General features: G+C 43.1%; 2 protein-coding genes across 4 annotated transcripts in view; both read left to right on the top strand.

Annotated features, from left to right (window-relative positions):
• The window catches only part of LOC139573469 (G protein-activated inward rectifier potassium channel 4-like), a 36,722-nt gene extending 19,620 nt beyond the window's left edge, over positions 1-17,102 (top strand). For 2 of the 3 annotated variants that reach the window (XM_071396952.1, XM_071396951.1), the window contains exon 5: positions 1,813-2,888. In XM_071396952.1, coding sequence (XP_071253053.1) covers positions 1,813-2,165 — 353 coding nt within the window. In that variant the 3' untranslated portion in view covers positions 2,166-2,888. Of the gene's footprint in view, positions 1-1,812; positions 2,889-15,629 lie in introns of those variants that run through there. The other variant, XR_011674610.1, reaches the window with a different exon arrangement.
• Positions 17,103-17,378: 276 nt separating this feature from the next.
• On the top strand, positions 17,379-21,444 carry LOC139573470 (rRNA 2'-O-methyltransferase fibrillarin-like). The gene is made up of 8 exons (XM_071396953.1): positions 17,379-17,524; positions 18,567-18,719; positions 18,846-18,983; positions 19,158-19,423; positions 19,581-19,713; positions 19,802-19,914; positions 20,139-20,284; positions 20,970-21,444. Exons 1-8 carry the CDS (start codon positions 17,515-17,517, stop codon positions 20,992-20,994), a joined length of 984 nt encoding a protein of 327 aa, XP_071253054.1. The 5' UTR covers positions 17,379-17,514; the 3' UTR covers positions 20,995-21,444.
• Positions 21,445-21,610: the final 166 nt, after the last annotated feature.

Here is a 21,610-nt window from a genome sequence, read left to right on the forward strand (position 1 = left end):
TAAAATTCTCATTTATTGAATTATCCATATGGTCTATATTAAAGGGCACTTCATTTAATATAACAGACTTTTAAAATTAAATATTGGTGCACAATTTCTACTTAAAATATCAAAGGGACACAAAAGGCACTCTTTTCATGGAATGACACAATTCCCTTTCCCACCCTATCCCTCCCACTGGCAAGGATTATCGGTCCAGGAGTGGGCGGTGGCAGTGAACTGAACCACTGCTCAAAGACACACTGCGGGTGATTTACCCTTGGTTTTCTTCATGAGGATGCAGACCGGGTGGGTGTTATTGCTTCAGATTTGTTTTTGATATTCTACTCAATATATAGACTTTGGTTTAACGGAGGGAGAACGTTTGATCCATCGCACAGCAAGGGCTGTTTTTTCCTCAGTATCCCATGTCAATATTGACAGTTTAGTCAAGGGACAAACTAAAAGATAATGCTTTATTGAATTTTTAAAAGCTATCGACAACAGTTTGTTGTTTTGCTCTTTTCCCTCGGGATCAAACCCAATCAGGCCTTGAAGTGGGATTTGCCTGAAGTAGGAAAGAGTTTACTGGTTTGCTGTTAATCTCTCAGGTGCTTAAAGAATGGGAGCTTCAGCAACGTAGATGCAGGGAGTCAGGAAGCAAGTGCAGTTGGTGAGTTTAATAAGGAAGAACATGACGATATACAAAACAAGAGTAGCGTACTGGGAATGAAAACCAAAACCAAGACTGCCTGAAGACTGAGGCTACTGAGGGCTAAATAAAAGGGAAGTAATCAAGGTACTGATGAAGTCCAGGTGCACATAATGATGGGGAGCAGGTGTGCGTAATGATGGTTGCCATGTGTGATGCTTCATGAAAATACATAGGCTAATTGATATGTTGATTGTATATTAAAAATCATCATCAGTTACAGTATGTAGGTATCCCACTGTATACATGATACCATTGATACAATTGGCAGTATTTTTTATTCATTCAGCGTGCAGTTTACATTCTAAGAATTACAGCAAAATCATTATAATGTGATACATTTGCTGCAAGTGAAATGCAAATTAAGTTATATACATATACATTATGGCCGCTGAAAAAAAGAACTGTTGATACATTACAAGGTTGTGAATCCTCCAACCCGCAACCCCTTACTTCTCTTAATATCAGTGTGTGTGTGTGTGTGTGTGTGTGTACATTGGTCTGTCTGCCTTGATATACCCCTGGTGCTGGCTGTGCATGGTCTGTCGGTTTGTTTCAGCATTCCTGTGGATAATATGTACTGTAATTGATGTGGCTCTTCACGGTTTACTTGAGCAGAGGATGAAAATACTCACAAGCTATTTATAGGCAATCCACTTATAAATATTCAGAAAGGTGTGTGTGTGTGTGTGTGTGTGTGTTTATCTGTGTGTGTTTCTGCATCTGTGTGTTTGATGTGTGTACACGTGTGTGATTGAAAGAGAAGATTCACATCTCTGTATTAGAACCACTCGTCAGCCTATTTCCTTTTCCCTGGTGAGTTCCTGTCTCTCTCTCTTGTCTCAGTTGTTTTAGTACAACCCTGGAAACCCTAAAATGTTTGCTCAATGAAAGGAGTACAGCTCATTTAAAGTCAGGAAGACAAAGCATAGTGAATCTTAATTAGATCCTCAAATCACACCGACGCAGCTTGAATCCAGGACTTAATATAGTTCCATGACAAGGGCTTTTTTTTTTCTTTTTTTTACATTTAGATTATACCCAATCACACAGTCGTTTCAAGTTCCTATCCTCTATTTCATGTCAGTAATGTCTGTCTCCCTTCCCCTTTCTCTCTCCAGGAATGACATGCCAGGCGCGCAGCTCCTACCTAGACTCAGAGGTCATGTGGGGGGAGCGCTTCACCCCTGTGCTCTCCCTAGAGGAGGGCTTCTACGAGGTGGACTATGAATCCTTTCACCACACCTACCCTACCCCGACCCCCACCTGCTCTGCCCAAGAGCTGGCAAAGAAGGGAGAAGCCATCCCCTTACCTCCCCAGTCCCCACCTCCAGTCCTGGAGCTACCCCCACCACGTCCAGAGAAGGAGGAAGACAGAGGGGAGGAAGAGGTTGGGGCGGAGGAGCTAGGGGATGGAGAGGGGGATAACGTTAGCAATGGAGATGCCAACAGGATGGATGATGGGCATGAATGAGTGTGCATTGGTGAAAACACAAACCATGTCATCCGATGATGCTGCTCACTGGTTTAAAACAAGTTCATACATGGAAACGAGGCTACAAGAGGTAAGATTTCAAAATCACAACATCATGAAGATAGGCAAGAAGTACTTGTGCAATTGACTCAATGTCTCAAATGGCTTTGATATCAAACTTCATCAACTGATGAGTGTCAAACATAAACTATGATATACTATAGTTTTTGACTACTATTAGAGGGACCAAAGGTAAGTCTTCACGCGGACTCATCATTTTTTTATTACAGCATTTAGTGCCAATATTCTGATCTAAAACAACTTGGATAACTGGGTGAATATGATTTTAAAAGTTTCAAATAATGGTATGTAAATTATTGAATACTTTGTACTAGACTAGAGCAATGTGTGTAAGAATGAATGTGAAAGAGGATGAATTAAATGAGGCCTGGCCAAATGCCCATCCATTTCAAGTATTTTGATACACAGGTTTTGCTTACATGTGTTCATTTTCGTGAATGAATATTGACCTTGTATTCAAATCTTAAATCACTAAGTTTGAAAGGCCTTTACCTTTGAATTAATTGTTTAAAGTTATGGTTTGGATTTCTTGCACCATTTTGTTGGCTTCACAAATGATCCTGTTCAAGGCATTTTGGAAGGGTTTGCTATTAGTGGGCGTTGGCAACCACCTAATAAATAATTGAGCGCTTATCATGTAAATTGAAATGATTGAAGCCTTTTTTGTATATTTCTGCATTTTACATTCACGCCACAGTGACCACACAGATAGGTTTTTAGAGGTTGATCATTCACTCTGAAGTTGTGCCATATTGAGTCTTACCTTGGTGAAGATTTCCCTCTACTGGCTGTAGAACGTCATGACAAGAGCAACCTGGTCCTCTTGGGTCTCTCTCCAACTCCTTCCAAGCCTGATCAAGTAAGAAAAAGATGAGGGGAAGGAATAATCAGTCCAATTTTGTTATGCAGTCATATATAAGTCAGTCATTAATCATCGGACAAGGCGTAAAACCCCCAAACACAAGCAAATTGTGACATTGGCAAGTATGGTGAAAGGTGTGTTTATCATAATGAAGCAGCAGGGTTCCCTTAAAACTGCACCCATTCTAATTGTAAACAAGGAATACTGCACTGCCACTGAAATCAAACTCAAAATGACATAATACCGTCAAATCACATAGAAAACAAATTATGCATAAATCAAATCATACACAATCAAAGTCCTACATGTGATCGCTAAGGTGACAGACATACTACATGTTATACAAATTGTTGTCATGTAGTCCAGGGCAGAGTTAGCTCTACAGCTGGAGATCGAATGGGAATACTGAAACAATGTTGCAAATGTCGAAGAGACAGACAGCAAGGTTTATACAAGTCTCTGATATTGAAAACTAAATGTTAGTCTAAAAGAAATGTGAGATAATGTCTAGATGCTTTTTATAGTGGAGATCAAGTTTATAAATTGACTGGCTGGGATGATGAGACAGTGGATTGCGTAGTCAGATGAAACAGAGTAAATATCAATTTTAACGTCATAGATTTAGCTAGTGGTCATTTGTGGAATAGACACCGGCTGGAATGAGGTTTTAACCAATCAGCATTCAGGATTAGTCCCACCCATTGTATAACCTTTATAAACTGAGTGGTTCGATCCCTGAATGCTGATTGTCTAACAGCCATGGTATACCAGGGGTATGACAAAACATTTATTTTTACTGTTCTAATATATACCTCATTATACCACACCCCCTCGTAATCATTGCATGCAATATGCATTTGGAAACCTCAGAAACCTCAGCTATACTTTCATAGCACACCAAAATAGTTTTCAGGGGTTGCATTAGCGCAGTATTCTGCCTTTGTTCAGCAAGAAATATCTTGCTAAAATGCATCTTATTGTAATTTCTGCATGGCCTCAGACAAATATTGTGCTTGACTTGCATTTCTCCAGTCGGATGAGAATTCACCAACGTGTACCTCTGGTATTTTTCTCAGCGTAGCCTACTTTTCTCTGGTAAAATGCAAGATTAACTTCAAACAAAACATTAGGAAATGTAACTGGCTACATTATTTATATGGTAAACATTGGAAATATAATGGCCATGAATTGTTTTTGCAAAAAAAAAGACCTTGCTTTTTAATTGTAAGCTCATTTACTTGTGTGGGTGCTAGCCAAATAGCATTGCACTGCTGTTATCAGCTGATGAAAATGAAGCTATTTTCTGCCAAATGTGTTGCACTAATGTATTTTCTGTGAAGGAAAACTAGTTGCATACCCCTGATCACTCTATGATCAAGTGAAATGGTTTAAAATGCAGATTTATTGATGGTCTGCGTTTTGAAAATGCAGATTTCTGAACTCTAACATGACTCCTGGGAGTCAGGAAGCAGGTGCAGATGGTGAGTTTAATAATAATGAACATGGAGAGTTACAAAACAAAAGCAGCGTCGAGACACCAATACTGCCTGATGACTGAGATTGGTGAGGGCTATATGAAGGGAGAGTAATCAGGGTGGCGATGAAGTCCAGGTGTGCTTAACGATGGGGAGCAGGTGTGCGCAACGTGGGTTGCCAGGACCGGTGGTTAGTAGACTGGCGACATCGAGCGCCGGAGGGAGTAGGAGTGACGGTAGTAACCCCCCCCCCCCCCCGACGTGCGGCCCCTGCCGCAAGACGACACCGGCCAGGAGGACGGCCCCAAGGGCAAGTAGCGGGCCGGACGACGGCAATGGAAATCCAGGATGACGTTGGGATGTCCGCCACTGGGACCCAAGAGCGCTCCTCAGGACTGTACCCCTCCCACTCCACCAGGTACTGGAGCCGACCCCCCCAACGTTGGGAGTCATGGAGAGACCTAACAGCATAAGTGGGGGTCCTCGAAGTCCAGGGCAGGGGTGTCGCGGGGGACAGCATCAGCCAGGGGACCAGGAACCACCAGCCTGAAGAGTGAAACAAGGGTGAGATCCGGTAGTTGGTGGGGAGTTCTAAACAATAGGTTACCCCATTGACCCTCCGGAGGACCTTGAAGGGCCCCACAAGCCAGGGGCTCAGCTTCCACCAGGATGGAACACGGGAGCCTCACTGCGGTGGTGCACCGCCTGATCCTACTGACGGCGGAACCACGCTTTAATTACAGGGGCCTCTTCTGGCTCGGAGTCCAAGGAGCCAGGGCCGGCTGATATCCCAGGATGCACTGGATGATTGTCAGCCTGGTGGTGGAGTGACGATGTGAGTTCTGGGCAGGGAAGGAACTCGGTCCCACTCCCCCTGCCGGTCCTGGCAGTGACTCCTTAGGAACCTCCCCAGCTCCTGGTTGGTCCTGCCCATTAGACTGAGGCTGTTACCCAGATGTGGGGCTGACCGTGGCCCCCAGGTCCTCCATAAAGGCTTTCCAGACCGGTGACGTGAATTGGGGACCATGGTCAGAATTGATGTCCTCCAGAAGGCCATAGTGCCAGAAGACCTGCTGGAATAGTGCTTCAGCGACCTGGAGAGCGGTCGGTAGACCAGAGATGGACATTAAAGTCTGTGGACATAAAGTTTATGGACAGATGTGATCAAGGCCGCTTAGACACGGGAAGGGGAAGTAGTTTACCTGCTGGAGCATGCCGGGAGATCTGGATTGAGTACATACCGAACATGAGTTGACACAGTGGGCGACGTCCTGCACCAAGTGGGCCGCCAGTATTTATCGGAGAGGGATTGGATGGTGCGGGGGATACCTGGGTGTCCAGCGGCGAGGGATGTGTTCCCAGGTCAACAGCCAATCTCTCACCCCGTGGGGATGTAGATGCGCTCTGGAGGGCAGGTGGCAGGAGTGGATTCTCTCTCCAGAGCCAGGCGGATGTCCACATCTACGTTCCAAAACACCGGGCCAACAATATGAGAGGACGGCTTGATGGGCTGGAGGAGACTCGCATGACCCTCCAACGACGTGAAACCAAAGGGTGCGGGAAAGCAGGTCCTCCAGCATCCTGGTCCCCAGGCGGTGATTCTCATCCTTGACCAGGAGATGATGGGGTTATGGAGTTAGAGCCACGGGAGGCCTAGGATGACTGTGTACAGGTGCGGTGTTGAAGGGAAGGCTTTCCTGGTGCTTGAGTCCCATAGTGAGGGCGAGTGGTGCTGTGACATGAGTAATTGTGCCGGATCACAATGGTCACATATCCAGGGCTTGGACAGGAAAAGGACAGGAGAGCGGGTATGAGGTTAAGTTCAGGGAGGAGGCGAATGCCTGGTCGATAAAGTTCCGTGGCACTGGAGTCCACTAAAGCTGTAGAGACAACACTTAAGGGACTGCCAGTGAAACGGGAACCAGAAAGGGTTTGGAGGAAAACGATGATAATGGAATACTCACGTCTACCCTGGGAGATGAAAGGTCACGGGGCCACCCCTCTGCTCTAATGGACCCTGGGTTAGGATGCGTCGGACACCACTGAAGCTGGTGCCCCTCCTGGCCGCAATAGGGACAGAGCCCCAGCTGTCTCCAGTGACTCCGCTCTGACGCGGAGAGGTGTGGCCCCTACCTCCATGGGTTCAGGCTCTGCCTATGGACAGCCAAAGGAGGGAGGTGAGTGGCGAGGTGGGCACTCCCAAAGAAGGTTATCCAGACGGATGGCCATCGAGAAGAGAGCGTCCAAGGATATGTTGTCATTCCAACATTCCAACTCGGTCTGGACCTCTTTGCGCAGTCCACTGAGGAATAGAGTGCGGAGCGCCAGCTCATTCCAGCCGCTGGAGGCTGCCACAGTCCGAAAGGTGAAGGCGTACTCCGCAGCAGTCTGGACAACCTGCTGGAGTTGGAAAAGCCCTCCCTCTTTGCCCTCTGGAGGATGGTCGAAGACTGCACTGAACAGAGCCATGAATCTCTCATAGGAACCCAGCTCCTCCTCTCCTCTCTCCCAGATGGCCGTATCCCACTCCAATGCCTGTCCGGTCAGCAGGGAAATGACCGTGGCAACCTTGGACATCTCAGTGGTGGGGGCTCCCGTCTGATAGGCAAAATAGAGGGAGCACTGGAGTAGGAAGCCACGGCATTTCGATGGAGTGCCGTCATACTTCTCCGGAAGAGACAGTCACGATGCACTGGGCGGATGGCTGGGTAGGCTGGGGGACTGGCTCAGTGTGACGACCCATGGTAGGAGGCCCTCTGTCAAAGGTATGGAGAACCTTGCTGGTGTTGTCCAGGCGGTGGACAACGAGGAGGACCTCCTTCATGGTCGTACCCAGTAGAGCCAGCTGGTCGTGGTATTGGTGGAGTAGATGACCCTGTTCCTCGACCGTCTGGAAGATAGTGTAATCATCTGCTGCTTCCATAATTTCTGAGGCAGTATTCTGTAAAAAAGACGCAGGGAGTCAGGAAGCAGGTGCAGATGGGGAGTTTTATAATAATGAACATGGAGAGTTACAAAACAAAAGAAATGTTGAGACATGAAAACAGAACCAATACTGCCTGATGACTGGTGGTGAGGGCTATATGAAGCGAGAGTAATCAGGGTGGTGATGAAGTCCAGGTGTGCTTAATGATGGGGAGCAGGTGTGCACAATGAGGATTGACAGGTGTGCGCTATGTGGGTTGCCAGGACCAGTGGTTAGTAGACAGGCGACGTCGAGCGCCTGAGGGGGGAGCAGGAGCAGGAGTAGGTGTGACAGACTGTCTGCTGTTTTAACACAGAATCCCACAGAGGTATTTTGCATTGCACATTGACCTGAACTGCAAATGGAAACTTGGGAGGGAACAAAAAAACCTTGGCTTGAAGCTGTGCTACACAAAAAACATTGGTGGAAATCTGTGATGAAATATCTAACAGTAGCCAGTGTATCTTTTGCAGTCTATTTGTAACGTTTTTTGATAATTAAGTTGAGTGTTCAAGGTTTCCAAAACCGTATCAGAATCAAGGATCAGTTGTTTTTAGGTAGAGCGTTTCACGCTTTGATCAGTTCCCCTCAGCTAAATCAAAATAAAGATTCAATAACTCTAATGTATTGTAGTCAGAAGGGTAAAGCCGAGGATAGGCTCCTTCACACAGAGCTAAATCAGAAGCCAGTGGCCTACGTGTAGTGTCTAAAAATGCATATAATCTTAAAGAAAAAATTCAGTTGGATCGCTAGAATTGACACTAAATGCAAATGAATATCCATGGAGAACAACTTTTCGATATCTTGTATGTCGTCACCATAGTCCCTATGGCAGGGGTCACCAACTACATTCAGCCGCGGGATGATTTTTTCTTGAGTGGATGGTCGGGGGGCTGGAACATTATTATAAATCATTTGTACACCGCAAATTGACCACACGAAGCTCAAACAATTATAGTATTTGACAAAAACATAATCATTTAAAATCTTGATTACTTCTTCTTATTCTTTGGTATCATGGAGTTTGCACATTGTGTTTGTGCATGCTGCCGCCTACTGTGTGGTAGTGTGTGTTCAATCCCGTTACATTTTGTGATACAAAAATGTAAAAGGGGAGGGAAAAGGAAAGAATTGCATCACCAACTAATCCTCCGCCTACAGTCTATACCACTATTTCATAAATACATACAAATCACCACCCCATTCCACTACTTTGACCCTAACTGATCCTACACCAGGCCGACGGCCTGGGAGGACAGGACTCTTTCATTCAACACAACTTGTAACTCTTCTGCAGTAAAACATTGTACACCCGAGTACTTCTCCGCAACTGCCACCACAAAAAACAATTATGTGATTTACATTTAATTTCTGAGGTACAACTGATAACCATGGCAATGAATGCTAAGAAGTTAACCTTACTGAAGCACAAATTCGTATCACTCTCTAATGGCCTAGGCCTACTACTCACCCTTGACCCATCATCCTCTACTCTCTTCACTGCCTCAGCATATGACAACATCTGTTCTACTCTGACCCTGGCAATCTTAACCTGTGTCTCTCACAGCAACATGGGCCCCCCCACAATTTACACACAGTTTATTCCACCGATACTACATATTCCTTTGTCCCATGCACTTTTTCTCACTTCTCGGAATCTCCCTCCTACACACTGTTGCAATATGACCATAAGCTTGGCATCTGAAACACCTTAGTGGATTTGGCACAAAAGCTCTCACTGGGTAACTGATATATCCTAACATGACTTTGTCAAGTAAAGACTCTGCTTCAAAACTCAAAAGGACAGATAATGTCTCCTCAGTTTCACCACGCTCGCCACCGGGTCTGCGTCGCACCAAACGGTGGGCGTCACAGGCATAGGGAGTTTTCCATTTCAAAAATCACTGGGGAAGCCCCCCAAAAAAGGAATATTACAACTTATGTGGTGTGATAATTGCATTGTTTGCTCTATAACGAGCTAATTCATATGCCTTGCGACCTCCGATATATAGGCCTAAAGGCAGAGACAATAAGACACAGTGGTAGTTCAGGCGTTCAGGCGTTCAGGCGCATTGGCGTTCAGGAACGCCAATGCCATCCTCCTCTCATGTTGACAAAACGGTCTTTCACTCTGTCATGCAGTACATGCTTTCATTTTTTGTTGTCCTAGGCTACCTGGCTAAAATGCTTGCTCGCTAGCCTAACTTTCATTCATGGGCAATGTCAGCTAGTTAACATTAGCCTTTTACATCTAGCTACATATTGAACTTCCATCTCAGGCCAGGGGCACAACAATGTATATATTAATGGTTGGATCAGAATCACCTTTATAATCATTGGCCAATAGGGAGAATTAAGTAAAACCAGTCCAAATCCCTATCTCCTTCCATGGCTAATTTAGGAAAGGGACAATTTTAGGTAGCTAGCTAGCCACCGAAGGACAACAATACAATCAGCTGCAACAATTCAAGTTCTTTCTGTACACTGCATTCGGACAGTATTCAGACCCCTTGACTTTTTCCACATAATGTTGCAGTCTTATTCTGAAATGGATTAAATCATTTTTCCCCCTCATCAATTTACACACAATACCCCATAATAACAAAGCAAAAACAGCTTTTTTGACATTTTTGAAAATGTATTAAAAAAACCGGAAAGATCACATTTACATAAGTATTCAGACCCTTTACTCAGTACTTTGTTGAAGTACCTTTTTGCAGCAATTACAGCCTCAAGTCTTCTTGGGTATGATGCTACAAGCTTGGCACACCTGTATTTGGGGAGCTTCTCCCATTCTTCTCTGCAGTTCCTCTCAAGCTCTGTCAGGTTGGATGGGGCAGCGTTGCTGCACAGCTATTTTCAGGTCTCTCCAGAGATGTTAAATCGGGTTCAAGTCCGGGCTTTGGCTGGGACACTCAAGGACATTCAGAGACAACACTCCTGCGTTGTCTTGGCTGTGTGCTTAGGGTCGTGGTCCTGTTGAAAGGTGAACCTTCTCCCCAGTCTGAGGTCCTGAGCACTCTGGAGCAGGTTTTCAGCAACGATTTGTCTGTATTTTGCTCCGTTCATCTTTCCCTCAATCCTGGCTAGTCTCCCAGTCGCTGCGTCTGAAAAACTTTTCCACAGCATGATGCTGCCACCACCATTCTTCACCGTAGCGATGGTGCCAGGTTTCCTCCAGAAGTGACACTTGGCATTCAGGCCAAAGAGTTCCATTTTGGTTTAATCAGAATCTTGTTTCTCATGGTCTGAGAGTCCTTTAGGTGCCTTTTGGCAAACTCCAAGCGGGCTGTCATGTTCCTTTTACTTAGGAGTGGCTTCCGTCTGGCCACTCTACCATAAAGGCCTGATTGGTGGAGTGATGCAGAGACGGTTGTTCTTCTGGAAGGTTCTCCCATCTCCACAGAGGAACTCTGAGACTCTGTCAGAGTGACCATCTGGTTCTTGGTCAGCTCCCTGACCAAGGCCCTTCTCCCCCGATTGCTCAGTTTGGCCGTGCGGCCAGCTCTAGGAAGAGTCTTGGTGGTTCCAAACTTCTTCCATTTAAGAATGATGGAGGCCACTGTGTTCTTGGGGACCTACAATGCTGCAGAAAGTTTTTGATACCCCTCCCCAGATCTGTGCCTGGACACAAGCCTCTACGGACAATTTCATCAACCTCATGGCTTGGTTTTTGCTCTGACATGCACTGTCAACTGTGGGACCTTATATAGACAGGTGTGTGCCTTTCCAAATCAATAAAATTTCCCACAGGTGGACTCCAATCAAGTTTTAGAAACATCTCAAGGATGATCAATGGAAACAGGATGTACCTGAGCTCAATTTCGAGTCTCATAGCAAAAAGTCTGAATACTTATGTAAATAAGGTATCTGTTTTTAATTTTTTTATAAATGAGCAAAAATGTCTAAAAACCTGTTTTTGCTTTGTCATTATGGGGTATTGTATGTAGATTGATGAGGAACATTTTTATGTAATCCATTTTTGAACAAGGCTGTAACATAACAAAATGAATTTCACAAAACCACATTTACTGGAAGAACTGTGCAGATGCAAAGTTTGGTAACAGAATATGAGCTTAGAATAAAAAAAAATGTTGCAAAAACTATCCATGGCCATAATATTTCTAATGCTTATCATAGAAAGAATGTAGCCAGCTACATTTCCTAATGTTTTGTTTGAAGTTAATCTAGCATTTTACTGTAGAAAAGTAGGCTACACCGAGAAAAGTATCTTCATACCAGTTAGAGCGTTGTCTGCTGACAGAATGCCCTTTCGTGAATTCTCATCCAAGTGGAGAAGTGCAACTGAAGCAACAAATTAGTCTGATGCTAAGCAAAAATTACAATAAGAAGCATTTTAGATGTGCGTTTATAAAACGCAGCAAGATATTTCTTATGAGTTTTGTATTTTTTTCCAGCGTTAACGCGACCCCTGCATGGTGATGTACAGTGGCTTGCGAAAGTATTCACCCCCATTGGCATTTTTCCTATTTTGTTGCCTTACAACCTGGGAAAAAAATAGATTTTTGGGGGGTTTGTATCATTTGATTTACACAACATGCCTACCACTTTGAAGATGCAAAATAGTTTTTGTTGTGAAACAAACAAGTAATAAGACAAAAAAACGGAAAACTTGAGCGTGCATAACTCTTCACCCCCCCAAAGTCAATACTTTGTAGGGCCACCTTTTGCAGCAATTACAGCTGCAAGTCTCTTGGGGTATGTCTCTATATGCTTGGCACATCTAGCCACTGCGATCTTTGCCCATTCTTCAAGGCAAAACTGCTCCAGCTCCATCAAGTTAGATGGGTTCCCCTGGTGTACAGCAATCTTTAAGTCATACCACAGATTCTCAATTGGATTGAGGTCTGGGCTTTGACTAGGCCATTCCAAGACATTTAAATGTTTCCCATTAAACCACTCGAGTGTTGCTTTAGTTGTATACTTAGGGTCATTGTCCTGCTGGAAGGTGAACCTCCGTCTCAGTCTCAAATCTCTGGAAGACTGAAACAGGTTTCCCTCATGAATTTCCCTGTATTTAGCGCCATCCATCATTCCTTCAATTCTGACCAGTTTCCCAGTCCCTGTCGATGAAAAACATCCCCACAGCATGATGCTGCCACCACCATGCTTCACTGTGGTGTTCTCGGGGTGATGAGAGGTGTTGGGTTTGCGCCAGACATAGCATTTTCCTTGATGGCCAAAAACCTCAATTTTAGTCTCATCTGACCAGAGTCCCTTCTTCCATATGTTTGGGGAGTATCCCACATGCCTTTTGGCGAACACCAAACGTGTTTGCTTATTTTTTTTCTTTCACAGTGTCTTTTTTCTGGCCACTCTTCTGTAAAGCCCAGCTCTGTGGCGTGTACTGCTTAAAGTGGTCTTATGGACAGATACTCCAATCTTCGCTGTGGAGCTTTGCAGCTCCTTCAGGTTTATTTTTGGTCCCTTTGTTGCCTCTCTGATTAATGCCCTCCTTTCCGTGAATTTTGGTTATATCCACATTATACCATATCAAATACAGACATGTAGCGAATACAATTATTTTTTTGACATTTTGTTTTGTATTCATTTTAATGATTCTAAATAGTTTCCCTCTCTTGGCAGGTGCCATATTCTTTCCATTTTTTTAAATAATGGATTTAATGGTGCTCCGTGGGATGTTCAAAGTTTCTGGTATTTTTTTAGAACCCAACCCTGATCTGTTCTTCTCCACAACTTTGTCCCTGACCTGTTTGGAGAGCTCCTTGGTCTTCATGGTGCCGCTTGCTTGGTGGTGCCGCTTGCTTGGTGATGCCGCTTGCTTGGTGGTGCCCCTTGCTTCTGTGGCCATTCAGAACAGCTGAGATCATGTGACAGATCATGTGACACTTAGATTGCACACAGGTGGACTTTATTTAACTAATTATGTGACTTCAGAAGGTAATTGGTTGCACCAGATCTTATTTAGGGGCTTCATAGCAAAGAATACATATGCATGCACCACTTTTCCATTTTTTTTTAAACAAGTTTATTTTTTTTTTTCACTTCACCAATTTGGACTATTTTGTTTATGTCCATTACATGAAATCCACATAAAAATCTATTTAAATTACAGGTTGTAATGCAACAAAATAGGAAAAACGCCAAGGGGGTTGAATAGCTTTGCAAAGCACTGTATCCTGAATAAATACACAAAAAGGTAGAAATAAGCAATATCCTACTTTTGCATATTATTGTAATGAGCTCCGCCCCTGAACAAGGCCACATATGTTTTGTCCGGACCAGACCAAATCTGAAACAATCATAGATGTCTATGCTTCGCAAGTTTGGACATTACAGTACAGCAAAGTAGAGCACACTAGAGCACAGTAGAGTTTATAGTAGTGTGCTCTACTGTACTGAACTCTACTGTATTTCTAAAAACGTGTTTTCGCTTTGTCATTATGGGGTATTGTGTGAAGATTGATGAGGGAAAAAATTATTTAATCAATTTTAGAATAAGGCTGTAACGTAACCAAATGTGGAAAAAGTCAATAGGTCTGAATACTTTCCGAATGCACTCTATGCTCTCAATGCGATTTGATTGGTGTGACACTAAAATCCAAGCTGGCTTCCCTTGACACTTTTTTTTTTAGGTGCGCCAGGATACATTATTTTATGTTTTCTTACTTTTTTTCCTTGGTTAAATTTTTGGGGAAGCCTGGCTTCCCTTGGCATCCATGAATACATGCCGCTTATATAGTGGGGTCCGAATTTGTATATATATATATATATATATATATATATATTATTATATATATTTTAAAAATTATTATTAAACAGTAACGTGCAAAACACAAAAGACAGAAAAGCCAGAGGGACAAAAAAAGAAGAATAAGGAAGAGGGATTTTTAAAATATTTTTTATAATACAAATCGAATACGAATACAATTATTTTTTAGACATTTTGTTTTGCATTCATTTTAATGATTCTAAAAAGTTTTCCAAATCAGATTTAAAACATTTTTAAAGGGCATTTTTCTTAATACATTTTGATTTGTGTATGAAAAATGTTCCTCGTAAAATAAAGAGATTGATGACATACTGGCATTCAATTGTGGAATCAGTGTAGTAAAATAATGTCAAATTTAGATATTTCAATGGTTATATGCATTTTGTTGCCAAGACATAGTTTCACATCAGTACAGAACACCTCACTATGTAAACAATTACAAAATAAGTGTTCAATAGATTCAGTTTTTAGTTCACAAAAACTGCATTCACTGGTAGCATCAGGTATATATTTAGAAATCAAGCTATTACACAGGTAAAATCTATGGACAATCTTAAAGGAGATCTCCTTTTGAGGGGCGCAGGTAGCCTAGTGGTTTGAGCATTGCGCCAGTAGGTTGCTGGATGGAATCCCCGAGCTGACAAGGTAAAAATCTATCATTCTGCCCCTGAGCAAGGCAGTTAACCCACTGTTCCCCGGGGACGTGGATGTCGATTCAGAGGGGTTGGGTTAAATGCGGAAGACCCATTTCAGTTGAAACCAATTTGTGTGGAGTGAGCCAAGCACGGCGCCAGTTTACATCAAACGATGAAGCCCAACAAAATATAGCAGAAGGAATAGAATTCCTGTAGAAAATATCCCTTAATAAACGATTGCTGAATTTCTTATCTAGTAAACCAATGCCATTCACCTGTGTATCACTTACAATAGGAGATGATCCAAAATATGCATTATTCTGAAGTAAAGATTTTATCCCACTTTTCCAAATGAAGTTGTACAATAGCTTATCTAAGGTGGATTTGGGAAAAAATATAGGATGAACGAGATAGCCCCTCAGTTTTGGATAAAAGCACCCTCCCTTGAATATTTAAATCCCTCCCTAACCATGAGGATAATTTATTTTGATAGATTCAGTTACAGGATTCAAATTAAGTGTTTCTGATCTGTTTCACCTGTCTTTGTGCTTGTCTCCAACCCCCTCCAGGTGTCACCCATGTTCCCCATTATCCCCAGTGTATTCATACCTGTGTTCTCTGTTTGTCTGTTGCCAGTTCGTTTTGTTTGTCAAGTCTACCAACGGTTTTCCCTTGCTCCTGTCTTTTTCTAGTTCCTGTTTTCCCGGTTTTTACCATTCTGCCTGCCCTGAGCCTGCCTGCTGTTCTGTACCTTGTCACACCACCCTGGATTATTGACCTCTGCCTGCCCTGACCCTGAGACAGCCTGCCATTCTGTACCTCATGGACTTTGATCTGGATTACTGACCTCTGCCTGCCCTTGACCTATCGTTTTGCCTGTGTCTTGTCCTGAAACGTGATATTAAGCTCATTCACAGCCTTAAGATTTTTGGTGATCTTTACACCTAGGTAGGTTACAGTATCGTTTTCAGTGATGTTACAATCTGCTGGATTGACAGCTCCTTTCAGAACAAACTTCTCACATTTCAAAATATATAATACCAAACAACCTCTCTCTCAATGTGAGCAAGACAAAGGAGCTGTTTGTGGATTATAGGAAAAGGAGGGCCCAACAGGTCGCCATTAATATCGACGTAACTGAAGTGGAGCGGGTCGAGAGTTTCAAGTTCCTTGGTGTCCACATCACCAAGACAGCTGTGAAGAGGGCACAGCAATACCCTTTCCACATCAGGAGACTGAAATGATTTGGTATGGGTCCCCAGATCCTCAAGGTTCTACAGCTGCACCATCGAGAGCATCCTGACCAGTTGCATCCCCACCTGGTATGGCAACTGCTCGGCATCTGACCGTAAGGTGCTACAGAGGGTAGTGCGTACGGCCCAGTACATCACTGGGGCCAAGCTTCCTGACATCCACCTATATACTAGGCGGTGTCAGAGAGGCCCAAAAAATTGTCAGGCTCCAGTCACCCAAGTCATAGACTGTTCTCTCTGCTACCGCACGGCAAGCAGTACCAGAGCGCCAAGTCTAGGAACAAAAGGCTCCTTAACAGCTTCTACCCCCAAGCCATAAAACTGCTGAACAACTAATCAAATAACCACCCGGATTATTTACATTTTGGAGAACTGCTTCACAATATCCAATGCTAATCTAGCTTGTGACACATTTTTCAAACAAAAGTGAGGTGTCATCTGCCAGTTGGGGATATCTTGATCTCTCTGACCTAGAATGTCATGCCTTCAAATAGACTTTGATAAACTAATGAGCAGAATGTTTGAGATACTAATAAAAAAAGTGAGATTGGACAACTTTGTCATATTCCTTTGTAAATGTTAAACATTGAGGATGTTCCATGGCAGTTTGATACAGCTATTGCCACCATTATACAGAGTTCTAATAGCACCAACAAAAAAATGACCAAACTTCAAATGCTTAAGACAATCAAAGATAAAATTGTGACTTACGGTATTGAGAATTGTGTAAATTGTGACTCCTTCAATTGAGCTTTCTCATTAAGATCAAGCTTCTTATAGAGCTCAGCTACCTCACATCGCCTTAAACCAAGCAATTTTCCATAAGTAATACAGGCTGAGTGGATTTTAAATTTCAGCAGTTCCCAATATTTCCCATATTCTGCATTAGAGGTAGTTACATTTCCATTAAACAGATGTTTTAAATCATCATACAGTTATTCAATTTCCAATAACCACCAGAGTATTTCGTATCATCATTACTGCACATTCTTAGTCAGCCATATGACTTTATGATCCGTCAGGACTGACTGTAGGCAGTATTTTTACCTCTACAGTATTGGGCTCAAGACAAGAAAGTCCGAAATTATTGACACCCTTGATAAAGATGAGCAAAAACAACTGGAGTGTACTTATGGACGTCCAAGCTAGATGGCGACAAAATCCCAAGCGTCCAGACCGTGGTGTATCATGGGAAGGAGGAATCTGATGACACATGACCACTTTATTACGTAGTTTCTGAGTCTTCACAAGAAGAAGGTAGAAGAGAAAACCGGTAAAGCAAATTCGAGCTGTTTTAGATTGAGAACACAGCAATCGACCAAATATGACATCAGGTAAGTTATTTTATCAATTGAGTAAACGAGGATACATAATCGAAATGCCGGTCAAAGTCTTACAATTATGAAGCCCAAATATTATTGTGAAGTTGTTTAATATTCCGGCCTGGTGTTGCGAGCAGTAACGTTAGCCATGGTTTCTCTCACACAACTTGGACAAAAAGTAAATGGTGCATATAGCTAACGATACAGTTTCAAGTAGGACGTGTTTGTGTTCAATTTCACCTAATGATCATTCATATTAAAGTGTTTGGACTGTATTTGCATCTGCTGTGATTTAATGCACATTTTCCGCAATGGTGAAGCCCGCATGGCACTAAAACTAAACACGTGTTCAAACGCACTAACGTTAGCTAAGTAGCTAGCAAGCAATCTAGGTAACGTTAGATATTGTTCGCACATAACACACGTATTCTTGTTATATTGCCTGAACGTGGTTTGGGTTTGAGTGCCTAGCCAAATATTTTTTTTACGTTATTGGCACATATACTCTCAACATGCTAGCATTAGTAACCAGGTCATTAACTAACCCATTGCATTCGCTAGATTCATGGCCGGCCATGTCATGCTGTTTACCCATTATCTTTGGTTTACCACTCGATCTCAAATACAGTATTCTAGTTAGATGGTAAACTAACACCGAGACATACAAAAATATTGAATGTCCTGTTCCATTTCCAAGTTCTTTGTTGTACCCCTTTAATCCGCTATTAAAGTATCAATTCATCACAGATGGTGAAATCAACCTGTATTTAGTTAAGTTATCATGGCTGTAAGACAAATAGCCATGCATTAGTTGTTGGGATCTATGATTCTATACTGTAACATGCACCATAAATCTGAAGCATCTCTTATTTGTTTGCACCAGGTCCTGGCAACATGTCATGTGCCATAGACATTTGAATGTTACTGTAACATGCACCATAAATCTGAAGCATCTCTCATGCATTTGTTTGCACCAGGCCCTGTTAACATGTCATGTGCCATACACATTTGAATGTTAATCTCCATTTTTCACAATCTTTCATCTTCCTTTTAGGATTCAGCCCTCGGGGTGGTGATCGAGGAGGCTTCCGAGGAAGAGGGAGCTTTGGAGACAGAGGTGGTGGACGGGGAGGTTTTGGAGATAGAGGCGGACGGGGAGGTTTTGGCGATAGAGGCGGACGGGGAGGATTCAGGGGCAGAGGTGGTGGTAAGTCAAACATAGCTAGATTTTATTTGACAGGTTTTTAGGTTGGATGCCATGGATGAAAGTTGTTTTCCGCAAGTGGTTAATTTGGACAAGAACTGGACATTAAGTGTTATTTCCCTGTTACAGGAGGTGGATTTAGGTCTCCAAGTGGCGAGGGTGGCTTCAGAGGCCGTGGAGGTGGTCGTGGCACCCCCAGGGGTAGAGGTGGACGCGGGGGCTTCGGCGCGGGCAGGAAAGTCACAGTGGAGCCTCATAGACATGAAGGTGAGTGGAAAAGTTGGGGAGCTGTGCAATACAAGCTGTCTCCAGCAGAGGCCTGTAGTTGCACTTTTGTTTATTGTTCAGCAGCACCCACTCTACACAATTTCTTCTTAACTGTAATGTTCCCAATATATTGGAGTGTTGTTATTTCATACGTCTCTTTTTTTCCGCCTTCAGGTGTGTTCATCTGCCGTGGTAAGGAGGATGCCCTGGTGACAAAGAACATGGTAATTGGAGAGTCTGTGTATGGAGAAAAAAGGATGAATGTCGAGGAAGGAGAGACGAAGATTGAGTACAGAGCGTGGAACCCTTTCCGGTCAAAGCTGGCAGCAGCCATTTTGGGAGGGGGTGACCAGATCCACATCAAACCTGGCTCGAAGGTCATGTACCTGGGAGCTGCATCAGGGACGACAGTGTCCCACGTGTCAGACATCGTTGGACCTGTGAGTATATTTCCCCCCCCCCACGTAATCAGAACTCATTGGTTTAGTTGGGCTACTCGATAATGGTCTTGTTTAGAACAATTAACTATCACAATGAAGTGTGGACCTTCATTCCTTTGACCCCTGTACATGTAAGGACTTTTCCTCTGTTTTGCAGGAGGGTCTTGTGTATGCTGTGGAGTTCTCTCACAGGTCAGGGCGTGATCTGCTCAATGTTGCCAAAAAGAGAACCAACATAATTCCCATCATTGAGGACGCCCGGCATCCACACAAATACCGCATGCTTGTTGGTAAGTCATCAAAATCATACACTGATGCCAAAATACTGTGGTGGTTTATGTATGTTTTACTAACTCTGGCTGTACCCTCTTTGTGCAGGCATGGTAGATGTCATCTTCGCTGATGTGGCCCAGCCTGATCAGACCAGAATTGTTGCACTCAACGCTCACAACTTCCTCAAGAACGGAGGGCACTTTGTCATCTCAATCAAGGTAAAACATTGAGACTGTGCAAAAACCTGTGTTATTCAGGGTTAGTGGTGCCATCTTCTGGAATACTATTCTTAATTAAGCAAGCAAACTAAGATATTTGACGTTGAACATTCTGCATTGAGCTGCAAAGCTTTTGATTTTAGGAGCAACTTAGATTACTGTTACTGAGGGCCAGTGCTTCAGGTGCAGTGGGATTAAAGTACGTTTGTCTCGTCTCCCTCCAGGCAAACTGCATTGACTCAACGGCAGCACCGGAGGCTGTGTTTGCTGCGGAGGTGAAGAAGATGGGCTCAGAAAACATGAAGCCCCAGGAGCAGCTGACACTGGAGCCTTATGAGAGAGATCACGCCATCGTAGTAGGAATCTACAGGTGAGGAAATGCTTGTTTATAAATGTACATGGGTCACATTAATGGAAAAACAATATGCATAATAAGTATCTTGCTGCGTTTTATAAACGCAGATCTAAAATGCTGCTGCTTGCAATTTTCTGCTAACACTAATTTTGCTTCAGTTGCACTTTTCCACTCGGATGACGAACGGTACATATTCAGACAGCGTTCTAAACTTCAAGCAAAACCTTAGGAAATGTAGCTGGCTACATTATTTCTATGATAAACATTGCAAAAAATACCTTTTTCATTGTAAGCCCATTTAATTGTGTGGCTACTAGCCAAATAGCATTGCACCTCTGTCTGATGAATGAAGCGATTTTGTGCTGAATGTGTTGCACTAATGTATTTTCTGTGATGGAAAACTAGTTGCACGCTCCTGGTGACTTTTGAAGCAAAAAAAAAAAAACTTGCTTTAAATATAAAATGCAGGTGAAATGGTTTAAAATGTAGATTTTTGTTTATCGTCTACATTTTGTAAATTCAGGTTTCTGAATTCTAACACGACCCCCGATGTATTATATTTAACTATTTTGCCTGGATTTGTTGCATAAATTCATATCTATAAATCTGAGTTTTGGCACCAAATTCATTTACAATCTTTTACCCTGCAGAATGTATTTTGTCTTTGTAATAAGAATGTATCAAATATTCCTTCTTACAGACCTGCCCCCAAGAATAAGAAGTGAACTGGCCCTTAGCAGCTGTGGCATAGTGACTTTTTCTGTGGACCCACCTGCCGTGGGGGAGGGGGGTTGCTCAGCACCGGGGCACTGATTGGACCCCCACATGCTTACGCCCATATCCGAACTGACCATTTTAGTATTCCTGTCTCCAGAGCTCGGACTGTTGCTTGTCTGTTTTTTTGTGTGAGAGGGTGTTGGGGGGGGGAATCACTTCGCTAATTAACTCTGTAGTGCCATGTACTGTACAGAGGGAAAGCCTGATATGTTGATTTAACTTTTTTAGTTTTTTTGCTTAATATTCACATTTGTAATCTTATGCTTTTAAAGAGCAACTATTTCTGTTTATCGTTGAAGTCATAGACAATTGTTTTTCCTTGATGTTAAAACAAGACTATGGCTTACCTATGTGTATGTTTCTCTTTGATATTTTTATTAAAACAGTATGTGATTGTATATTTTATTTAGTTCTGCACTTTAAGACCTGTTCAGAGGAACAATGTGTTATCATGACATAAGTTATGGTCACTCAGAACTATAGGAACAAAAATATAGGTGCAAGTTGAGGGAGTTCGCAATTGGCATGCTGACTGCAGGAATGTCCACCAGAGCTGTTGCCAGG

This window comes from Salvelinus alpinus, chromosome 4 (genome assembly GCF_045679555.1).
Source record: "Salvelinus alpinus chromosome 4, SLU_Salpinus.1, whole genome shotgun sequence".
NCBI lineage: Eukaryota > Metazoa > Chordata > Actinopteri > Salmoniformes > Salmonidae > Salvelinus > Salvelinus alpinus.

What these genes read in the sequence shown, in the direction of transcription:
- LOC139573470 (XM_071396953.1), top strand. An exon ending in ATTCAGGGGCAGAGGTGGTG is followed by an intron (nt 18,720 to 18,845) that starts GTAAGTCAAACA and finishes TCCCTGTTACAG; the next exon opens with GAGGTGGATTTAGGTCTCCA. An exon ending in CAAATACCGCATGCTTGTTG is followed by an intron (nt 19,714 to 19,801) that starts GTAAGTCATCAA and finishes CTCTTTGTGCAG; the next exon opens with GCATGGTAGATGTCATCTTC.